This window comes from Camelus bactrianus, chromosome 33, assembly GCF_048773025.1.
Source record: "Camelus bactrianus isolate YW-2024 breed Bactrian camel chromosome 33, ASM4877302v1, whole genome shotgun sequence".
Lineage (NCBI taxonomy): Eukaryota > Metazoa > Chordata > Mammalia > Artiodactyla > Camelidae > Camelus > Camelus bactrianus.
The window spans coordinates 10,075,442-10,096,692 of NC_133571.1; the positions used below are offsets into that span (position 1 = coordinate 10,075,442).

The 21,251-nt window shown below is 41.2% G+C and overlaps 1 protein-coding gene across 11 annotated transcripts in view; it reads right to left on the reverse strand.

The window, feature by feature from the left end:
* Positions 1-21,251, reverse strand: part of USP28 (ubiquitin specific peptidase 28) — a 56,616-nt gene that overhangs the window by 26,584 nt on the left and 8,781 nt on the right. For 6 of the 11 annotated variants that reach the window (XR_012503877.1, XM_074357124.1, XM_074357122.1 and 3 more), the window contains 9 exons: positions 17,463-17,540; positions 16,114-16,246; positions 9,944-10,049; positions 8,849-9,008; positions 5,060-5,146; positions 4,219-4,356; positions 3,173-3,246; positions 2,364-2,443; positions 1,092-1,240 (listed from right to left, as the gene is read on the reverse strand). Coding sequence is in view for 10 of the 11 variants with exons in the window: in XM_074357124.1 (XP_074213225.1) it covers positions 1,092-1,240; positions 2,364-2,443; positions 3,173-3,246; positions 4,219-4,356; positions 5,060-5,146; positions 8,849-9,008; positions 9,944-10,049; positions 16,114-16,246; positions 17,463-17,540 (1,005 nt within the window). In the remaining variant the exon portion in view is untranslated. Of the gene's footprint in view, positions 1-1,091; positions 1,241-2,363; positions 2,444-3,172; positions 3,247-4,218; positions 4,357-5,059; positions 5,147-8,848; positions 9,009-9,943; positions 10,050-16,113; positions 16,247-17,462; positions 17,541-17,663; positions 17,806-18,619; positions 18,641-21,251 lie in introns of those variants that run through there. The other 5 variants (XM_074357125.1, XM_074357123.1, XM_074357118.1 and 2 more) reach the window with 3 other exon arrangements.

Sequence of the window (21,251 nt, forward strand, 5' to 3'; positions counted from 1 at the left end):
GCTAAACCAGGAAAGGCATTTCTGTTCACTTCACCTGTATGCCACCTATATGAACAGCCTGGTGATCTTTCCTTTACCAAAGGTGCAAACAGCTCCATTCCCTCCACACCCTTGTCGGCATGAGGTGAATCCAGACAGCCTGCCTACCTCAGGGTTAAATCTAAACAGGCATAATTCTCTATTTTGTTTTTTAACAGAGAGTTCCCATTCTTGAATAAAGGTCTCCAGGGGTCTTAGTAACTAGTGAACATGTCTCTTCTTTTGTAAGAGCGATCATCAGCTCCGAACAGATGGCACACATGTTATGTCTCCCAATCAGGAATCAGTACTTCCCCTGAAAAGCCAGGGAGGCAGCAGCTGTCAGGTCCAACCCTGCTCTGCAGCTAATGCACTTTGATGAGGCTCATGTTAGGCTCTCTATTTTAATTCAAGAAAGATTTCCTTTCCCTTATAGTAATCACTGAATTGGACTCATATAAAATGCAATTCTGTTTCAAAATGTATGATGAAAGGAGAATGATCCAAGCTGTGTGGTGCTGACAAGTATCCTTCAATGTAACTCACTAATTCTTAACTCAATCCAAATTTTGAGGTATTAATTACCGTTGCTCTCTCCCCCTCTAACTTCCCACTTTCTTTCCAACCAACAAAAATAAATGAATCCTAGATTAAAAAAAAAATGTTAAAGCAAAGGCAGACTTTACAATTGAGAATAGCAAATACTATAATAGGGAAAATACTCTAACTGGCATACCAGAGGAGTTAATCACTGCACTTTCACCCTCTGAAAATATGGAGGCAGTGGGTTCTCCCTACCCAGGTACAGGTAGGCTTCAACAGAAAGAAACTTGATTATACTTAAAACATCAGAAGCAGCACACAACCTTTATGTGATTAACTCAAAATTCATATGAGACTATATTTCTCAAACACTAAGACTCACTAATACTTCTCAACTCATGACAGACTTCAGACTAGCTCTGATAAGTGTAAAGGTATTTAATATGTGGTGTGAAAACAGCTTGCCCCAAAGCTCTGTCCTGTTGAAGTGGCTTTGTCATTGGCTAAGCAAATAAAAATACCCAACTCACCTCTTGTCCATACTTCACTGAATGATCAGAAGGAAGCAGCTCAATGTCGCCCTCCACCATGGCCCCTTCCAAACACTCGTCTAAGTTGCGATAACCATTTACCTGAAGGGGATACTGGCCGAAGGTCTCGTTGTTACAAAAGGGCTTTCCTAGGCAAAGAAATAGATTGCTTTTTTAGAGACATCACTACGGCTTTCTAAAGCCTTTTTCCTGGCACCACAGAGACAGTATCTTCTTAGTTCAGCGCCTCTGAGAACTGGTTAGAAGTGTTCTCAGCCTGTACGGCAACCTCTAAGGAACCAGCGGAGCCGGGCACAGGTCATTAACACCTGTTAATAGCACAGAAAGACAGACAACTGGACGTTACACGACATTACACATCTCCTGATCAAACACTGCCCAGCTACCTGTGAACTAGTCTTGACTGACTTAAAAAACCTTACGTGAATCTCGTCAAACTCTAGACCTAACTACCCATTTACAGAAAGAGGAGCAGAGAGGAACGTGTTAAACCGTATCACAGATGGGTAAGCAGCACCATTTTAAACTGCGAAGTGTATTAGAGAACATACAACCTAATTTCTTAAAAAAAAAATCTCTAAAGGAAGAAAGGATGGGGGAGAGAGAGATTTTGAAAATAACTTAAGAGACATATCAACCAATCATAAATGAACCACATCTGGATCCTGATTAAAACAAACTGTAAAAAAGTATATATATGGGAAAGTCTGTGTTTATTTTTACACGTATAAAATTATATATTTATATACTTATAAAATTATAAAACAAATTGGATATTTGATTTTTTTAGAGAGATAGTGGTATTAGATTGTTTTAAAAAGGGTATCAGAGAAGTAGTAAGACGACAGGGGTTAGATGGAGAATGGCTGGCCACAGGCAGCTTAGAGAAGCCTCTACAGTAGACAAACATTTTTGGCCACCTAACTCAACGACACCTTGGGATTAGATTTATGTCAGAGAAAACAACACAGAGAAAACTGAATAACATCAGTGTGTGTCTGACATTAATACAAGATTTGGACTGTGCAAGTATCACACAATTTAATAGAACAACTCTGAGACAAATACTGTGCCCATTTTACAGATGAAGAGACCGAGGACCCAGGATCTCACATAGTTTGTCCACGGCTGCACAAATACTAAGAGGCAGAACAAGTGTTCAGACCTGCGTTTGTCTGACTGTCAAGCCTCTTCACAGTTACAGAGTTGTGGTTACAAGTCTCAAATTAACATTTAGAGCAGAGAATTTACCTTCACGAACCCCTTCAGTGAGGAAAGTGCCGTAGAACAGCTGCACCATGGGATTTTCAGGTTTGCTCCTGGGATCGCTACTTTAAAAAAAAGGAAATACTTCTGTATCATTTGGATCAGATAAGCAATACACTAAACCCAACCATCATTCAAAGGCAAGAATAATACATTTTTCATCAACCCCAAAGAGTCAGGTATGTGCTAAAAGAAGTAACAGATTAGTTCAGTTCAAGTATATGCCCAGCATGGTCCTAAATTCTGGAGACACAAAGACAACAGGCATGATCACTGAGCTGAAGGGGCTGAAAGTCTAATGGGGTCATACATGCAAATATATGTATGTGGACACATTCAATGCGTAACCCATACCCACTGACAGAAGTATATAAGGTACTGAAGTTGTATAAAAAGTAACAGTGAACTCTCTTGTGCAGTTTTGCAAACGAATGCAAAACAGCTTTCCCAGTGGCACAACAGAAATTCAGTCTATCCATATTATACTATCAAGTTCATATCAAGGATTGATTTGACCTTTTTTAATACGTTTTACAGCACAGGTCATGACTTTGTAACAAAGTTAACAGTTACAGTCCTTTTAGTAAAAAGCTGCAGGCTAGTATGGTTATCTACAGCCTTAGAGGGGAAAACCAAAGGCAATGGGGATGAACAATGACAAATATGAGTGGTTACCCCACGGGCTTTGGTAAAAATCAGCAATTCCCACCTGGGAAGAATCATTTCCCCCATACCACGGTCATCACTGGACCACATGAGTAGGAAGGATGTACAAAGAAACACTCAGCACTCACTTGACATTAACCGCTAGCTGGAATGCATCCTCTAGCCAGTCCAGGAGCTTGTGTGTGAATTCACTCACGTCTTGCTGGAAGAGAGGCCCAAATTGCAAAAGAATGAGACCCGACACTATACTTAGGGAAGTGAAAATGTGCCCTTATCCAGTGGTTAAGATTCTATTACTATGAAAGGATTTCTTTTTCAGGGCCAAATGTCCTGAAGATACAGGGAACTCTGGAACCCAGCTGCTGCAGATACCACGGAAGGCGTGTGAGGCGATCTCTGACTGGGTTGTGGTTAAGAAGGAACCTGGAACTCTAACCCTCCCAGCCACGTCTATTTGTAACAAACTAACAAACAAATAAAATCTTCCAGTTAGGCCTTTAAAAAGGTCCAAAGAACAGAGCAGTCTTCTAAGGGAACAACTGACATCTGAGCAGAGAAAGGAAACTTTTATGAAATGTTTCGAGAATTTTATAGAACTGTTGGACCTTTACATAAATAGACTGAAAAAAAAGTAATTTTATGAGAAAGAAGCTGCTGTACCAGTGACAGCTTTGATTTTAATAGGAGGTAGGGAACGGAAAGTAGTAACGTCTAGAAGACAAAGATTGCTCAGAAAAGCTACCGAACTCGGGTTGAGACAGTTTTGAAAAAACAGTATTTCTATCTGGGCCATCCACAACAAAGGATGGACGTTCCTTATCTCGGTGACCCTTTGCCATGATTCACTGAGATATTTTCCAGTCTCTTCCACTTCAACAGCCCCTGGATAATTCTATTCTTTCTGCTATTATTTCTTCTTCCCTTTAGAACTGCCAGCCTCCCCAGCACAGCACGCCCGTACATATGTGCGAACCAGCCCAGACACGAGATCCTTTTACCACCTGCTCCCAGGCATCATGAAGGGCCAAAGCACTCAGGCACCCAGGGTCCCATTCACTCACGTTCATAGCTTATTCCACAGCCGAAATGAAGCACCAGCACCGTCACAGTAACAAGGCATCGTTCCAAACTCCAGAGTTTGAGGGAAAGCACGAGGGTAGCGGGCTTCCCGTACCTGCTGTTCCTCAGGCGACCGGAAGGCTCCCTTTAAGAGATCCAGGGCTGCAGAAGGGTCTACAAACTTGCGATTTGAACCCATCATCAGAGCAAACAGATACTGAAGCTCCTGCATGAACATGATATTTCTCTTTTCCTGTAGGAAAGACAGCAATATATACTCGTATACTCTCATATTTAGAAAATCTGAACACATAAAAGAGAGAAGTTGCTAACGATCACTCCCTAATTCATTTTTACACAGATCTAGGTCAGGGTCAAGTCTCAAACTAGGTTACAGGTACTCTGATAAGGTCTGTGTAGGGGATGGGCCTAAACTCAAGAATTCCTGTTTAGAAGCCAGAGAGAGCATTGTCAGAAAGCAAAAGTGTTTATTTTCTAAAGCTGCTGCTCTCCCTCCTGCTGGGAAAGGCATCAGGAAGGTGAGATCCTGGGAAGGGCTGGAGCTCCGGGAGGAGGCTACATCCTTTGGCTAAAACGGACTAAAGTCTCATCCAGGAAGGCCCCGGCCTCCAGCATCAGGCCAGCTCCCCCGCATTCCTCAGTGAAGGAGGCCACAAACAGAACAGGTGTTTCTGAATCTCCCAGCCACAGGCAGAAAAGCTGAGGCTATCAGGGTGACTCGCCACCTTCTTGAAACTGTTTTTCTAATTTTATTCCTGTTTAGCTTTACATTCTTGTCAACTCTTATTTCTTGTCACAAAGAAAAAGAGCCATTTGGAAACGAAAACCAACACTGCACAAGCCAGAGAGCAACACGGCTACCAGCTTTAACCAAAATTTAAAGGTCCCTGGGATGTAGGGGACTAGACAGTGAAGACTCCTCGACGCCAGCTTACCGTGTGACTTGGACAATTTTCAAGTACGTTCTGTGGCAGACTGTAGCTGAGAACAAGTCTTCGGAATTCAGGCAATTGAAAGAGAGACTGAAATAAAGAAAGAAATGGCTCAACAGCCTTTCTTTCAAAATAACCGCTGCAAAAAAATTTTTTTTTACCTTAAAAGAACTACACACAGTTTCCAATCCAGGATCGATTTGACCCTCCACCATCTGCTTCCTCCCCTGTAGCCTCTGTGTCACGAATTACATTCTTCTCCTCAGCCATCAAAGTGTCAAACTTTAGAACAATCTCTGACTCCTTCCCTTTCTTAACCACTCACATGCAGTAAGTAAGAAGCCCCGTGCACTCTGCCTCAGGGCGCTACTTTATTTAGAACCACCTCCTCTCCATCAGTCCCTATCACCGGCTCTAATGGAACTCCCCTCACTGCTCACCTGGATCACAGCACACGGCCGGCCTCCCCGCCTCCAGAGCCTCCCCTGTACCAGTTCTCTCTCCACACAGGTCCTTCCAACCGCCTTGCTAATATGACCAAAACAGAGCTCCTGATTCACTGAAGGCTACCGTCCGGGAAGAGGTCTTCCTACCACCCCGAGTCCTGCCATCCTTACTAGGTGACTTCGGTCAACATCCAATCCAAGGGACACCCTGTCAGCTCCGCCTTCAGAATAAATCAAGATTCCAACCTCTTCTCTACATCCGTGGTACGGCCTGGTCTAGGCCACCAGCGCCTCTCAGTGACGACTGGTGACCTCCTTCACGGTCTCTCCACTTGTACCCCGACCCCTTCCATTCTGCTCTCCTCCCAGCAGCCAGAGGGAGCCTCCGAAAACTCGGGTCAGAGTTTATTACTCCTCGGCTCAGAACCCTCAGTGACTCCCCTCTCACTCAGAATAAAAGACAAGTCACCTCTCCAGTCTCACCTCCAACCACTCTGCCTCCGCTCCTAGCATTACAGCCCCTGGGGACTCCTTGATGTCCTGTGAACACGCCAGGCTCGCCCCCACCTTGCGGCCATGGCTCTGTGCTTTCCAGAACGTTCTCCCACAGCAGCTGCCTTGCTCCCTCCCCCACCTGCTGCGAACCCGGCACCTGCTCCAATCCCATCCCCATCCCGACACCTAACGTAACATCACGGTTGACGTCGGAACCTGGTCCCATCCCTCCTGCAGGGACTCCAGGACCCCTTGTCCTGCTCTCTTTCCTGTCACACTGACCACAGTTTAACAGATCATATAAATTGATTTGCCAAGTTAACTAGTTAGTTTTTCAACTACTTACTGATGCTTATTTCGACTATTTATTTCCTACAAATTGTTCCTTGTCTGTCTTGCATCACAAGAATCTAAATTCCACAAGAGAAAGGCTCTGTCTTGGTTTTGCTCTCTCCTATATCTCAAGGGCTTAGAACACACAGCAGGTGTCCGGCTCATATTTGCTGAGGGAACAAAGGCACATTCGTTCAGCCCAGGGACCCCCTGGCTTCCTGAGCATCCTAACCCTTGTGATCTAGCCCTCCACTCCACCTCCACACCCACATCCACACCCAGGATACATCTATACCTGAAAAGCTGCCAATTCTCAGATCACAAATTCAGAAAATCCGCCTCTTGGACCACAGCCTGTCTTCTGGCTTATTTGTTCAAGGACCCACAGGACACCTGTGCTTTGACTTTATCAGGAACCCAAGCGAACGGACCTCTCTCCTGTCTTCTCAGCCATTAGCTCCTCTGTCTTCACTTCTCCCTCTCGCCAGCTTTGATTCCACGGTCTCTAAGCATCCTTTATTATATTCTCAAACTGCCCTTTGGTCCTTTCATTGCACCAGCAAATCCTCCAACTTAAATGAGTTTAATTTTCCACTTAAGCGTTTCAGAGCGCTGCTAAGAGAAAGTCCCAGTAAAACAGGACAAGTTGATACCACTGTCCACGTAAGGCGACAACCTTCGGCAGACCTGCACATTTCAAAAAATCCCACTATTGCATTCTGGTGCCAGCTGGTTTCCCACTGTTTACAACAACTATTTAAACATTCATTCCCTTTAAAACCTGTCACTTTTCCACTCTGTCTCAGAGAGTGGCTGCTTCCTTCAGAGGCAAAAATGACTATTAGAAATTATTTCAGCTTTAATTTGCAGTCATCACTTCTTCCTTCTCCTCTCCCCTATTACGCTCTTGCCCTTTGCTGTTTAAGGCCAAGCAGCCCCCACAAGCTTGATGTCCCACCCCCCTACCTTTCTCAGAAGCCTTTCACAGTCACCGCCTCTATCTGCCAGCTCCGTCCCCATCGCTCACAGGAGGGAAGTGAGTCTGGGGAGGGGTCTCGGTCTCAGTCTCTCCCTCTTGAAAAGAAAGAACTGACACCTGTCCCTAATTCCACGTGACCTTCCTACACTCTATTTTCAACACAGAGGCCAGTGATCCTCTTAAAACGGAAGTAGGATCATATTACTTCTCTGCTCCAAACCTTCCAATATTTTCCCGTCTCACCTCATTCCTGAATCCTTATCATGACCCCAAGCTCCGCTGCCACCTCCACTACCTTTCTGCCCCCGTCGCTGCCTCCTCCGGAGTCTCTGCACCTGCGTTCCCTGTCTGCAGCGCTCTCTGTGTAACTATATGAACTGTCCTCTATAATTACATGGCTCGTTCCCTCCTTAATTCAGGCCTCTGCTCAGGAGCTCACCTTAGCAGAAAGGCCACACCTAACATCCTCTGTAACAGCACCCTGTGCTCTCCAGCTGAGCCCTCCCCAGCCCCGTGTGCCCACATTCATGTGTCCTGACGGCTCTTCTCACCATCTGATACATATGCTGGTTCCTGTCTCCCCAGCTCTCCCCAGAGTAAACTCCACGGGAGTAAGGGCCCTGTTTAACACTGCTGTTCCCCCAGCGCTAACACAGTGCCAGGCACAGAGTAAGCTGAGTGAATCCATGGATTTTATGCTGGCTGAGTGGCTGGGCCGGTGTCACACAAGGTGAAGGAGAGATTGCAGGGCGGGATCGAGTGCTGCCCTGCGGCCACGCTACGTGTAAGGGACAACACTCTCTCCAGGGGAACTCGTCCTCTTGTTTGCCTTTATCACCGTCTCCATGCTACTGATCCCCAGAATCATATCTGCGGCTCAGATCTTTTTACTGAATGACAGAGTCACACAGATAACTGCCTGCATCTCCATGAGGCATCTCAAACTCAGCATGTATAAAGCTGAACTGAAATCCCACTTTACACACAAACTGTTCCCCCTTCAGTGTCCAATGGCACTGACATCCCCGTGGCACCTCAAGCTAGAAACCTTGGAGTCTTTGTCCGCTCCCTCCTGCACATACCCCTACCCAGTCGCTTACCAACTCCTGCAGACCCGATCTCCTAAACACCTGTAGAATGCTCTCACTCGTCTCCTCCTCCCATGGCTTATGTCATTTCTCTAGTCCAGGCTGCCATCATTTCCTTCCTGCCTGGTCCTTTACGATCACCTGCCAACAACTGGCAGCTCCTTGGTAACTCCTGCTCTGCTGGAATACAGCACTCCCTAAATGCTGAACCAACACATCTCTTCAACCTATTCATAGCACGGAAGACTCTGTTTACTATTGTACAATTTAGACCCCGGAGCATCCAGGTCCCACACATAAGAAAGCAGCCGAAAGACAATAATGCCACGGGGAAAACTCTAGTTTTATATACGTTTCCATTTTTTTTTTAAAACTATGTTTTTCACATTTCAGTTTAAAGAATTACAAAGTTGTTTCCAGAAGACACAGTTATCTCTTAAAAACATCCTACCTGAATAACAGCACTGAACCAACATGTGTTGCCAACATTCTTCAGCCCAACTGGCCAGCCGTCAACTCGCCTCCAGCCACTGGGATTCGGATTTTCCCCCCAGACTTCACAGCGTTTTCTCTTCGAGCGTTTAGTTTCGGCAGAGGGTGCCTCGTGCATCCTATAATGTGCCAACGTACCACACATCAAAAAAGAGAAAAGTTAAATGACAACGTACTACATGGAGGATGCTGGTAACCTTTTATAGGTAATTCAAATTGCCAGGTAAACTACTTACTGGGTAATCACCAGCTATAGAATAACTACAAGATTATAATATAAATGAAAAGTAAGGTTTAAATACAGAGTTATTAATCCTTCCATAACAGAGATTATCAGCAATAAGGTCCCTAAATGGAACAGAGTTGAGACTATTTACAGCTACCAAACTACTAAGAGTTTTAGATTTCAACTAGCGCCTTCTCTCAGACCTTGCCGTTGAAAGGGGCAAGACAGACATTCTGCTACAGATAAGAGCCTCCAGATTGCTTAGCACACAAACCAGGGCCCTGTGTTTCCCTGAAAGAAACCACTCGGCAGTGTGAGCGGATAAACATATCCGGGACCTGACAGGCCACCACTCGGACTGGATATTTGTGAATACCAGACAATTACCAAATTAGTGCCAATTCAAAAAATACACCCCCTAGTCACTTCTGAGACAGAGTGGTTGAGTGGTAACTTTCATTTTCAAATAGCTGACCACATAACCCTCAAAAGTTTACAAAGGCTCGAAGTTCATAAAGAGAACACATATTTATCAGATACTTGCACTAGGATGGGGTTTTGTTCCCCAGTAACTGTGAGGTACAAAACCTTGCAGGATTCTACTTAAAGACACAGGCTGCATTAAGACCCTTATCGTATTTAGCTTCTTCAAAAGTGAACCAAAGAGTAAGAAAGCTAATGTGAATTTAAATTTGCTCCTAAAATAAATCTCCTTCAGGTGCAATTAAAGAAGCCTGCCAGAACTGCTCCTCAGCAGCACGCACAGAGATACTGTCTTTGACCTACATACTAGTGTGCAGAGCAAAGATCATAAACTAAATCAATAACCTGTTAAGATCTCTTCCATCAGTCTGAATTTTGGGGGACTCCAGCAGACTCAAGGCAATGGCAGCCTGAAGATCATCTTTGCTGTCATGAGTAAGGTCTATTACCTCTGAAAGATACATAGAAATTCATTAGTCAAAGATAAATAGAAATTCATTAGTCTACATGCAGGAAACACTGCCCTTCTGTCTGTATTGCAGGGAAAAAGGTAAATGCATTCACAAAATTAGATACACTCCCTAGTTCTCACTATAGTGGCTCATCTGTGTAACAACCTCACTATTCTACACTAGAGTCAAATGAATATCTTACAGCTACACTGTAACCTTAATATTAGCAAACAGTACAGTAATAAGCTGCTAAAATGAAACGAAGCAAATACCCTCTTCTGCAGTCTTACTCCAGAGTCAAAAATACATCCCATACCTGTAAGTTAAATAGTCTCTTTACTTATCGTTACTTATCAGCTAAAAGTTGAACAGTCAAAGAATAGGTATTTTCTTTCTTTTTAATTTTATTTAAATTTCTTTGAGGGGAGGAGGTAATTAGGCTTATTTATTTAATTATTATTATTATTTTTTTAATGGAAGTACTGGGGATTGAATCCAGGACCTTGGGCATGCTAAGCATGCACTCTACCACTGAGCTATACCCTCCCCACAAAGAATGGATGTTTTCAATCTCACAGAAACTATTCTAGAGAATAAAGAATATACATACTCCTCAACTCATCTTTTGAGGTCAGCATTAACACCCTGAAATATCCTTAACCAATCAAGAACAGTAAGAAAAAGGAAAAATAACAAACCCACACAAGATCACAGATGCAAAAAGCCTAAACAAAATATTAGCAAATACAATTCTGCTAACAGACCAAAACAGGTTATACATTAAGACCAAGTTGAGTTCATATGAGAATGAAATAACTGAGTTCATATTAGAAAACAGACCAGTAAAATCCACTATCTTAACAGTTAAAGGGAAAAAATGATTATCTCAATAGATATAGAAAAAGTATTTGATAAAACCGCCATTCAGGAATAAAACCTTCAAGCCAAGTAGGAAGAGAAATGAGTATTTTTAGGCCGATAAAGAATATCCATGAAAAGTCCACAGCAAACTTTGTCCTTAATGGTGAAACATTAAACGTACTTCCTTTAAAACTTAAGACTGAGACAAAGATGTCTAATGTGAGGACTTCTACTCACCATGGTTCTGAAAGTTCTGGGCAGGGCTAAAAATAAAAGAGATTTTAAAAAAATAATAAAGATTGCAAAATAAGAAACAAAGCTGTCATAACTCACAGATAATGATCACCTACAAGGAAAACCCAAAATAAACTACAGAAAATAGTTATAACTAATGAGGTGGTTAGATAAAAGATCAATGCACAAAGGTTAAATGCTAACTATTATATATAAAATAGATAAACAAGGCCCCACTGTACAGCACAGAGAACTATATTCAATACCTTGTAAAAGCCTATAATGAAAAGGAATATATATAAGTATAAAAGAATCACTATGCTGTACAATAGAAATTCACACAACACTGTAAAATCAACTATACTTCAATTTTTAAAAATTAAATAATTACTTTTTTAAAGTTAAATTAATTTCTATACATGAGCAATGAAATGTTTAATTTATAAAGAAAAAACCCACAAAGATCACAAAACTAATAATCATGATTGTGTGCTACTGGCCTAAGAACAAACATAGATCGATGGAATAGAACTGACAGTCCAGAAATAAACCCTCACATTTATGGTCAATTGGTTTTCAACACAGGTACCATGACAGTTTAATAGGGAAAGAATATCTTTTCAACAAATAGTGCTGGGACAACTGGATATCCACATGTAAAAGAATGGCTTTTAACCCCTACCTAACATCATTTACAAAAATGAACTCAAAGTGGATCAAGCCCTCCAGGTAAGAGCTAAAGCTACAAAACTCTTAGAAGAAAATAGGTTTAAATCTTCATGACCTTGGATTAGGCAATGGCATCTTAGAGATGACACTCAAAGCACAAGCAGCCAAAGAAAAAAACAGACAAATGTGACATCATCAAATAAATCTTTGAGCTTCAAAGGAAACCATCAGGATAGTGAAAAGACAACCCACAGAATGAGAGAAAATTTTTGCAAATCACGTATCTGGTAAGGGATTTATGTTCAGGATAAATAAAGAACTCCTACAACAGAAATAAAAAGACCAACAGCCCGACATTCAAAATGGGCAAAGAATTTCAACAGATACTTCTCTGAAGAACATAAACAAATGGCCAACAAACACATCAACAACACCAGCGACTAAGGAAACACAAACCAAAACCCTGATGAGATTAACATTCCACACCCACCTGCACAGCTAAATAACAAGTGTTGGTGAAGATGTAGAGAAGTTGGAACTTTGTGTATTGCTGGTGGGAATGTAAGACGGTGCAGATGTGGAAGTTAGAAGAATGAAGTTTGGCAGTTCTTCAAAAAAGTTAAACAGAAAAAGCTTCATGACATTGGACTTGGCAACAAGTTCCGGGACATGACACCAAGAGCTTAGGTAACAAAACAAAAAATCAACAAATGGGACTAAATCAAACTTAAAAACTTTACAGCATGAAAGGACACAATCAAAGAGTGAAAAGGCAACCTACAGAATGGGAGAAAATATTTGCCAATCATATATCTGACAAAGGGTAGATATCCAATATATAAAGAACTACAACTCAACAATAACAAAAAATCAACTAACCCGATTTTAGACGTGCTCAGCGTCACTAATCAGCAGAGAAAAATGCAAATCAAAACCACAATGAGAATACTGCTAGGCTACAAAAAAGAATGAAATAATGCCATCTGCAGCAACATGGATAGAACTAGAGATCATCATACTAAGTGAAGTCAGACAGAGAAAGACAAATGCCATATATTATCACTTACATATGGAATCTTAAAAAAAGATACAAATGAAGTTATTTACAAAACAGAAAAAGACTAAGACAAAGAAAATAAACTTACTGTTACCAAAGGGGAAAGGGGGTGGGGGAGGGATAAATTCGGAGTTTGAGATTAGCAGATACAAACTACTATATATGAAACAGATAAATAAGGTCTTAAGTATAGCACAGGGAACTATATTCAATATTCTGTAATAAACCATAATGGAAAAAAAATATTTAGAAGTATGTATATATACATGTAACTGAATCACTTTGCTGTACACCAGAAACCAATACAAGATTGTAAATCAAATATACTTCAATAAAATTTTTTTAAAAAAACCACAGATATCACCTCACATCCATTAGAATGCTATCACAAACACACACACACACACACACACACACAAACACACGCACAGAAAATAACAAGTATTGGTGAGGATGTGAAGAAATTGGAATTTTTGTGCACTGTTGGTGGGATTATAAAATGGTGCAAATGCTATGGAAGAAACAGTATGGAGGTTCCTGGAAAAAGTTAAAAATAGAACTACCATATGATCTAGCAATCTCACTTCCGGGGATATATCCAAAATAGAAAAGCAGGATCTCGAAGAGATATTTGCACATCCATGTTCACAGCAGCACTAGGCACAACAGCCAAGAGGTGGAAGCAACCCGAGTATCTACTGATGAATAAATGGATAAACAAAATTTGGTATATGCATACAATGGAGTATTATTCAGCCTTAAACAGGAAGGAAATTCTGACATGCTACAATCTGAATGATCTTTGAAGGCATTATGCTAAGTGAAACAAGGCAGTTAGAAAAGGACAAGTACTGTATGATTCCACATATATAAGGTACTTAGAGTAGTCAAACTCATAGAAAACGGAAAGTAAAACAGTGGTTGCCAGGAGCTGGTGCAGGGGGAATGGGGAGCTACTGTTTAGTGGGTACAGAGCTTCAGTTTTGTAAGATGAAAAGAGTTCTGGAGATGGACGGTAGTGATGGATGCACAGTGACATGAATGTACTTATGACCACTGAACCGTACACTTAAAAATGGTTACGACAGTAACTTTTACGTGTATTTTACCATAATAAAAAAAACTGGAAAAAAGAAAAAAGGAAATCCTGTCACATTACAGCATGAACAAACACTGAGGATATTATGCTAAGTGAAGTAAGTCAGTCTCAAAAAGGTAAATAATACATGATTCAACTTATATGAAGTATCTAAAGCAGTGGAATTCACAGAAACAGAAAGCAGAAGGCGGTTTCGAGGGGCAGGTGGGAGGGGGAAAGGGTTATTTAATGGGTATAAAGTTTCAGATTTACAAGGTGAAAAAGTTCTGCAGATCTTTTGCACAATCATGTGAATATACTTAATGATACTGAACCCTGTACATGTTAAAATGTAAATTTTATGTTATATGTTTTTTACCACAATTTAAAAAAAGATTTACAACTAGTAAATTATGAAGTAATGAGAGATAAAACATTACCACTCTGAAATTTCCAATAAAATAAAGAATCTAAGCAATAATCAGCAATGGTGGCGGGAAACACTGGGGGGGGGGGGCTTTGATGATAAATGAATCCAGCTGACACTATCTGAGCACAACAATTCTAACACAAATGGAGGGTGACCAGACATTGTCTGCTTCTTGATATGACAAAATGGAAGAAATACACACAACAGATGCCAGATAAGTATGTAAGTTATTAGGAAAGACAGGAGACGGAAAAATCCATTAAAGGATACCACAAGAATGCAATCAGCAAATCCCAGAATGTGTGAAACATGACGGAACAAAGGACTTTATTTCTTCGAACATTCAATTGTAAGAAAAAAAAGTGATCTTAAAAGACATTTCAAACATATTTTAATGTTTTAATTTTATGTGGATCATTAGACTCACAAATCAACTGCAAACATATTGTTAATGAGACAATCAGGGAAACTTCTACACAGGTAGTTAATGAGGTTAGGGAATTATTAATTTTTAAGTGTGATAATATTGTCGCAGTTATTAAAGAGTACTCTTTTAGAACTTTTTAAACACAGAATTGTTATACAACCTAGCAATTCCACTCCCAATTTTGTCCATCTCCAGCCTCCATCCCTCCCCTGAACTGCACACTTGGACCCCCACTGCCTTTTTGACACTCCAATTGGGTGTCCAACAGGCATTTCAAACTTAACACTGCCAAAAGTGACCTCTTCATCTTCCACCCCAAATCTACTCCACCTGCATTTATTCCCATGTCAGGGAAGAGCAACTCCATCCTTTCAGTTGCTTGAGAAAAAAACGTGGAGTCCTCTTTAACCCCTCTCTTTCCTCCACAACTCTTACCTCCTTTGTAAGCAAATCCTACACAGCAAGCACTTCTCATTCTCCACCACTACATCCTGGCTACACCACCTTCATCTGCAGTAGCTTCCTGACTGGTCCTGGGCTCCTGGATCTGACCTGTGCTCACTACTCCCTCCCACACCTTCTGTTCCCAACACAGTGATCAGAAGGATCCTTAGAAAACGGAAGCCAGTTTACCTCGTTCCTCTGACCCAAACTCTCCAATGGCTACTCCTCTAACTCAGGGTAAAAGCCACGCCACGCCATTATGAAGGCTCTGCACGGTACATCCCCTGTCCCCGCTACGGCCTCATCTCTTTACTGCCCTCCTCACTTGCTAGATGTCAGCTCTGGGCTCCTTGCTGAGACTCCTGAAGCCAAGCAAGGTATATATACTCCCATCTTTGGGCCTCCCGTGACTCACTCCCTCACCCCTTTGCATCTTCTCAAAAGGTCCCTCCTATTTGAAATCCAGTTCCCAGCACACCTTTTTTTTTCATTTCTTTCATTCTATCCTTTATTCATCTCCATGGTACTCATCACATTCTAATATGCTATATAATTCACTTATTTACTTTTTTTGCTCTCCCCTACCAAAAAAAAAAGCTACAGACGGCAGGAATTCTTGTTTCCTTTCCTCATCTCCAGTGCCTAGAAGAGTGCCTGGCACACAACAGGGGCTCATTAAATAAGTGTGGAATGAATGGAACCATTTAAGTGCTGAGAACCGTGCCTGGCACATAGTAATGGCTCAATAATTAGCCATTATTACCATTACGTCCAAAGGGTTGACACGATTGACAGGACATTCACATAAACTCATCTCTGATTTTCTGCTAGTTGAGAGCAGGACCAAGACAGGATATACTCACTTGCTAATACTTCTTTGTTGACAGCACTCCCCTCGACTTCAGATGGTTCTGTAGCAACAGTGTCTTGACTGGGCTCTTTAACTCTTTCATCAGTGAGAAGGCTGACTGCCTGGGTGATGTCACCATTACTGGCCTAAGGGGAGGAAAAAAAAAATAGAAATTTCAAAAGTGAAGCATCACAGCATGCAAAATTAGTAGTCAAGTTAGTTTTTTGGTTGTAACTCCTCACAGCCTGGTGACATACTGAGTAAATCTAGGCATAATTCTGGGCTATAAAGTAGAAAACAGAGTACGGTGGAGGATAGTGAATCTACTTTGGTTAAAGCATTGATATCAAATTCCTAGTTACAGGGAGGGAGCTGCTACGCTCTGATTTCCCACAACATGCAAACAAGAATGAACTCCTGCTGGAGAGCTGTGCTCACTGCTCTGAACACTCCTCCTGATTTCACAGAACAGCCAAGGCAGGATGTATCAAAAGGGAGCTGGCAATTAACACAGATTCCAAATGAAGTCAGCTCCTACCATAAAGGTGCCAAACAGGCACCATATTCTGCAGAGGTGATCATGCTTCTATTTCTTTTTAACTTTTTCTTAGGAAAAAAATTCTAACATATACAACGGGAGAGGGAGTGTGTAAGTGAACGCCACATGCACATCACTCAGCTTTAACAATTACGAAGCCAAGGTCAATCTTATTTTACCTACTCTGCCTCCCCCTCCCAGATATTTCCAAGCAAATCCTAAGTGTCTTATCATTTCACCAGTCAACACTTCAGAACTTATCTTTAAAAAAATATATATATATATATATTTAACCCACAATGCTAATAGCCTCACAGAAATAACCAATTCAAATTTCCCTGACTCAAATATTTTTTAGTTTGTCAGAATCAGGATCCACAAAAGGTCCATACAGTGTAATTAGCTGATGTGTATCTTAAACTTCCCTTACGCTGTAGAGTTCCCCCCACTGTGAATCTCTCCCTCCCCAACTTTTTCCTGCTCTTATAACTTACATATTGAAGACACTGGCTCATTTGACCTGTAGTACTTCTGCCTCTGTACACATGCACTTTCTTTTAGGTATAAAAATAGGCTGAACGGGGGGAGGATGTAGCTCAAGTGGTAGAGTGCATGCTTAGCATGAATGAGGTCCTGGGTTCAATCCCCTGTACCTCCTCTAAAAATAAGTATATAAATAGACCTAATTATCTCCCTCCCCCTTAAAAATAAATTAAAAAAAAATTTTAATTAAAAATTAAAAAAAAAAAAGGCTTGAACTGACAAAATTATGATACAAACAACTGTCTTAAACCCTGTTGACTAATCGGGGCCTTGAAACTAACCTTCAGAGCTTCATGAAGAAAAGAAGGGTCCTGAATGCCCGTGATTTCTCTCAGTTGATTTAACAGCATTTGGCAGCTCTGTATTTGAGAAACAAACAAACAAAAAACCCACAGACACATGTCAATCAGAAAGTAAGCCTGGATACATTTAAGCAGGTACAAGCATCTTGGGTAAACAGGCCTGAGACTTGCATTTCTTACTTTAAAAAACCAACAAGCTCTAAGCAACAAGGTATTGACTGTCAGGCACATTCTGAAATGCCAAACCTATTGCTCTTTTAAAAGCTTCATCATGGAAAATGCTTTTGGCACTTGTGGAAGAAATACGAGTAAACAGTAAAACTACAAATACATAAAACATTTAAACGTAATATTCTAGTCTTAATGGACGCCCGAAGTGCCTCAGGTTTCTCTCTGTGGGCAGTGCGTAAGTAGGTCATTATAAGGAGTCCAGGGAATTTGCATGGATGTGGAGATGTGCTATTTTAAGCTTCACTGCACATGCCATTTGTGTGTGTCATTTTTCACTGACAGTAAGTTTCCAATCTTGTAATTAACAAATGATACCACCAATGTCATATAGGAAACTTTAGGCTTGACTGCTTAAAAAGTATAGATGAAGTGAGAATTTTCTGAATTATAAATAAAATTCCAGAGGGACAAAAATAAAGCAGGGAACGCTTTCTCCTCATTCAACTGAATCGTGGAAAAACCTTTCTTATTAACGTCCAGCTACAAGATCAGTTTATAACCCTCTTCAGCCTTAGAAGTCTTCACTGAGCATTTTAACCTCTTTCACACAAAGACAAAAGTTAACACAAAACACCTATTTACAAGGAAGCTCAATGTAAACAGCTGGCTGGCCAAGGAAAGACACAGTGATCTTTCAGACGAATACTGAAAACAAAATAGTTTAAATTCAATCCAGTGAGAGGAAATCTAATTTACACCATTCCTAAGATTATCCTAGAATGAAGCCCCGATTCAACACTTGATGCTTCACCATTAATTATCTTTCAGTTGTCGTTTGTCTCCAAGAGGCAGTTTACGCTGTCAGCCGTGACAGAAACAGTATCCTCTGCTCTTCAATGGCCGAGAGTCCAAGGCAATGCGTAAGGGTCATACCACCAGAAATAACAAACTGAAACACCCGGTACCTTCCTCGGAGAAGCAGCGACAGTCTTTCTGTGCGAGTCCCAGGCCAGCGTCACAGGCTAGAAATGGAGCCCTGCCCTGCTGAGCCCAGCAGTCTCCGAGTCTGGGCACCGGGGGAGGGACTCTCAGACCAACAGGTGTCCAGATTTAAACTTGGCAAACACTGAAAACATGGCATGTGATTTCTAGAAGAATGAAGTATTAAAAAGTGTTCTTTCAAACTAGTTCTAATTCCATTGCTCTTACTGTGCAAAAGTGTGTGAATCTATATATCTCAATCATACCCAATTTTCTAAAAATTCCACATCAACGTATTCCAAAAAAAAAAAAAAATAGCAGAACAGTAATTGGGAAGGGGGAAATGAGTAGCTTATTAACCCTGAACTGGAACCAAGAAGGTGACAATGGGATAGATAATCGCAGCTTCACCTCAAATTACTCTATGAACCAAGTGACACAGGAATCACAGAAAATAATCCAGTTAAAGTAACAGCTCACACACGGCTTACTTTCAGCCAGGTGTTGTTCTCAACACTTCATGCGTATTGATTTATTTAATCCTTGTAACAAACCTGGGAGACAGACATTACGCCCACTTGACAGAAAACTGAGGCACAGTGGGGTTGAGTAACTTACACGAAGTTACTGCTAGTAAGAGGTGGGGCTGGGGTCTGACCCCAGGCTGCCTGCCTGCAGGGTCCGCCCACTAACCTCTATGCCATGCTGTATGAAGACAAAGAGAACAGGCCGGAATACCTATTTAATGCAAAACAATGCAAACACTTTATTTTTATATTTTGACCTTGATCTCTGCATCTTAACAAGTTTCCTATTTTTATTTTAGCTGCCTTCATAAAAATCACAATTTTGATTATTCAGTAATAAGTATATAATCAGTTGCAAATAAGCTATCATCAGAAAGTGGAGAGGTAAGTACGATACTGAACTGAATCTGAGGTGCCATCCGTTATAAAAAGCACCATTATTTTATGTATCACCCAAGAGAAAAACTGCTGCCATTTAAGCTATGACACACGGCCTTCATGACAGTCCTAGGAGACACACGCATCGGTCACACCAGCTTCTTGCAGCTCTAAAATGGCTCATTCACATTGAGAAATACAGCAATTCACCCCCTTCCAGGTGCACTGCCTGGCATGCGATAGGCAATTCTTTTGCATATTTCTCTGTAACAAACAGCTTAAAACACGTATATTATCTTCTGTTTTCAGGTCCCTGACTGTAGCTTTGTAAAAAAAATTTGGAACTGTAATCATTCCTCCAGTGAAAATTATTTTACTTCACATAAAATCATATTTGCACCCTTCTGTTCCCTTTCTATGCCCTTCTCCGTGTGTTTTTTTTGTTTCAATGTTGAAGTACAGTGTGATCTTTTTAAGCCATTTTAAATGACAAGTAAACTAACTGTGTGGTCCTAACCATTGGGTGCACATGACTTGACTACCATGACAGCAGGAACAGCGAGGTCCCAGCCCATACACGTGCCAACCATGATAACCACATTACACCTGCTACTCTGATGGTATTAATGTAAGGAGCATCTCAGTTTCAGAGATTTCAGAATGCCAAATAAATGTGAATCGATGAAATACGGTGTTCAAATCATAAATAATTTACTCATCATTACATCTGCCCTTGGACTACAGTTCCACTCCTCTGTCTCCACTTTGTAATAGGCAGCAGTGGACATTAACACATCTGGAATAATACACTCAGGAAACAAAAATAAACTCTTAGTTTCCCTTTTTCGAAAGCAATTGGGGGGAGGGTGTAGCTCAGTGGTAGAGCACGTGCTTATTAGCATGCACGAGGTCCTGGGTTCAATCTGCAGTCCCTCCATTATAAAAACAAAAAAACAAAAACTATTGAGCAGAGGTGACAACACGTAAAATCATGTGGTACAGCTCCAAGAGCAACGTCATATCCATCTCATCTCCTTCCAGAACCTGGTCCCATACTACTTTCTGCCCTTTCTAACCTCCCAAGTGGAGGGAAGGAAGGAGCCTGTGAATGAATGGGACTTACTGTCTTCACCTGGTATTTCTCACCATGCGGCTCTCTAACTGTTTTAAATGTGAAATTCTTGCCTCTGTACAGTCAAGATTCGTACGACATCCCGCCTGATTTGAATCGTCCGCAGAACAGTGCTGTTAACAACTGTAACTAACACCTATTGGACGCCTGTCGGAACCTTGTGTGCCTCACCTACGTGCAATCCTCGTAACAACTGTAAAAGTTAAAAATCACTATCTTCGTTGTACAAATAAGAAAACTAAGGCTTACAAAACCTGTTTTTGCCATCAAATGTCTTGAATCAAAAGATTAATCAAAGGTAACTATTAAGAGTTTGGATGATACATTTCACAAGGATTAAGCTATGCTACTGACCCACAAAAAAAACTGCTGTGACATGACTCAGTCTGATAAATATTTAGTTAAACCTAAATTCTCAGCAGTACCCACAACCCAAATCTTCATCAGTACCATGTGTTACGTGTTAATTTTACACTAACAGACAAGCTAAGCGCATTAGGGACCTACTGTGCTACTAACTCCGACAGTTTCTCCTGGAACTTCACAGGAAGCGGATTTTAAACATTCACTTCACCCTAA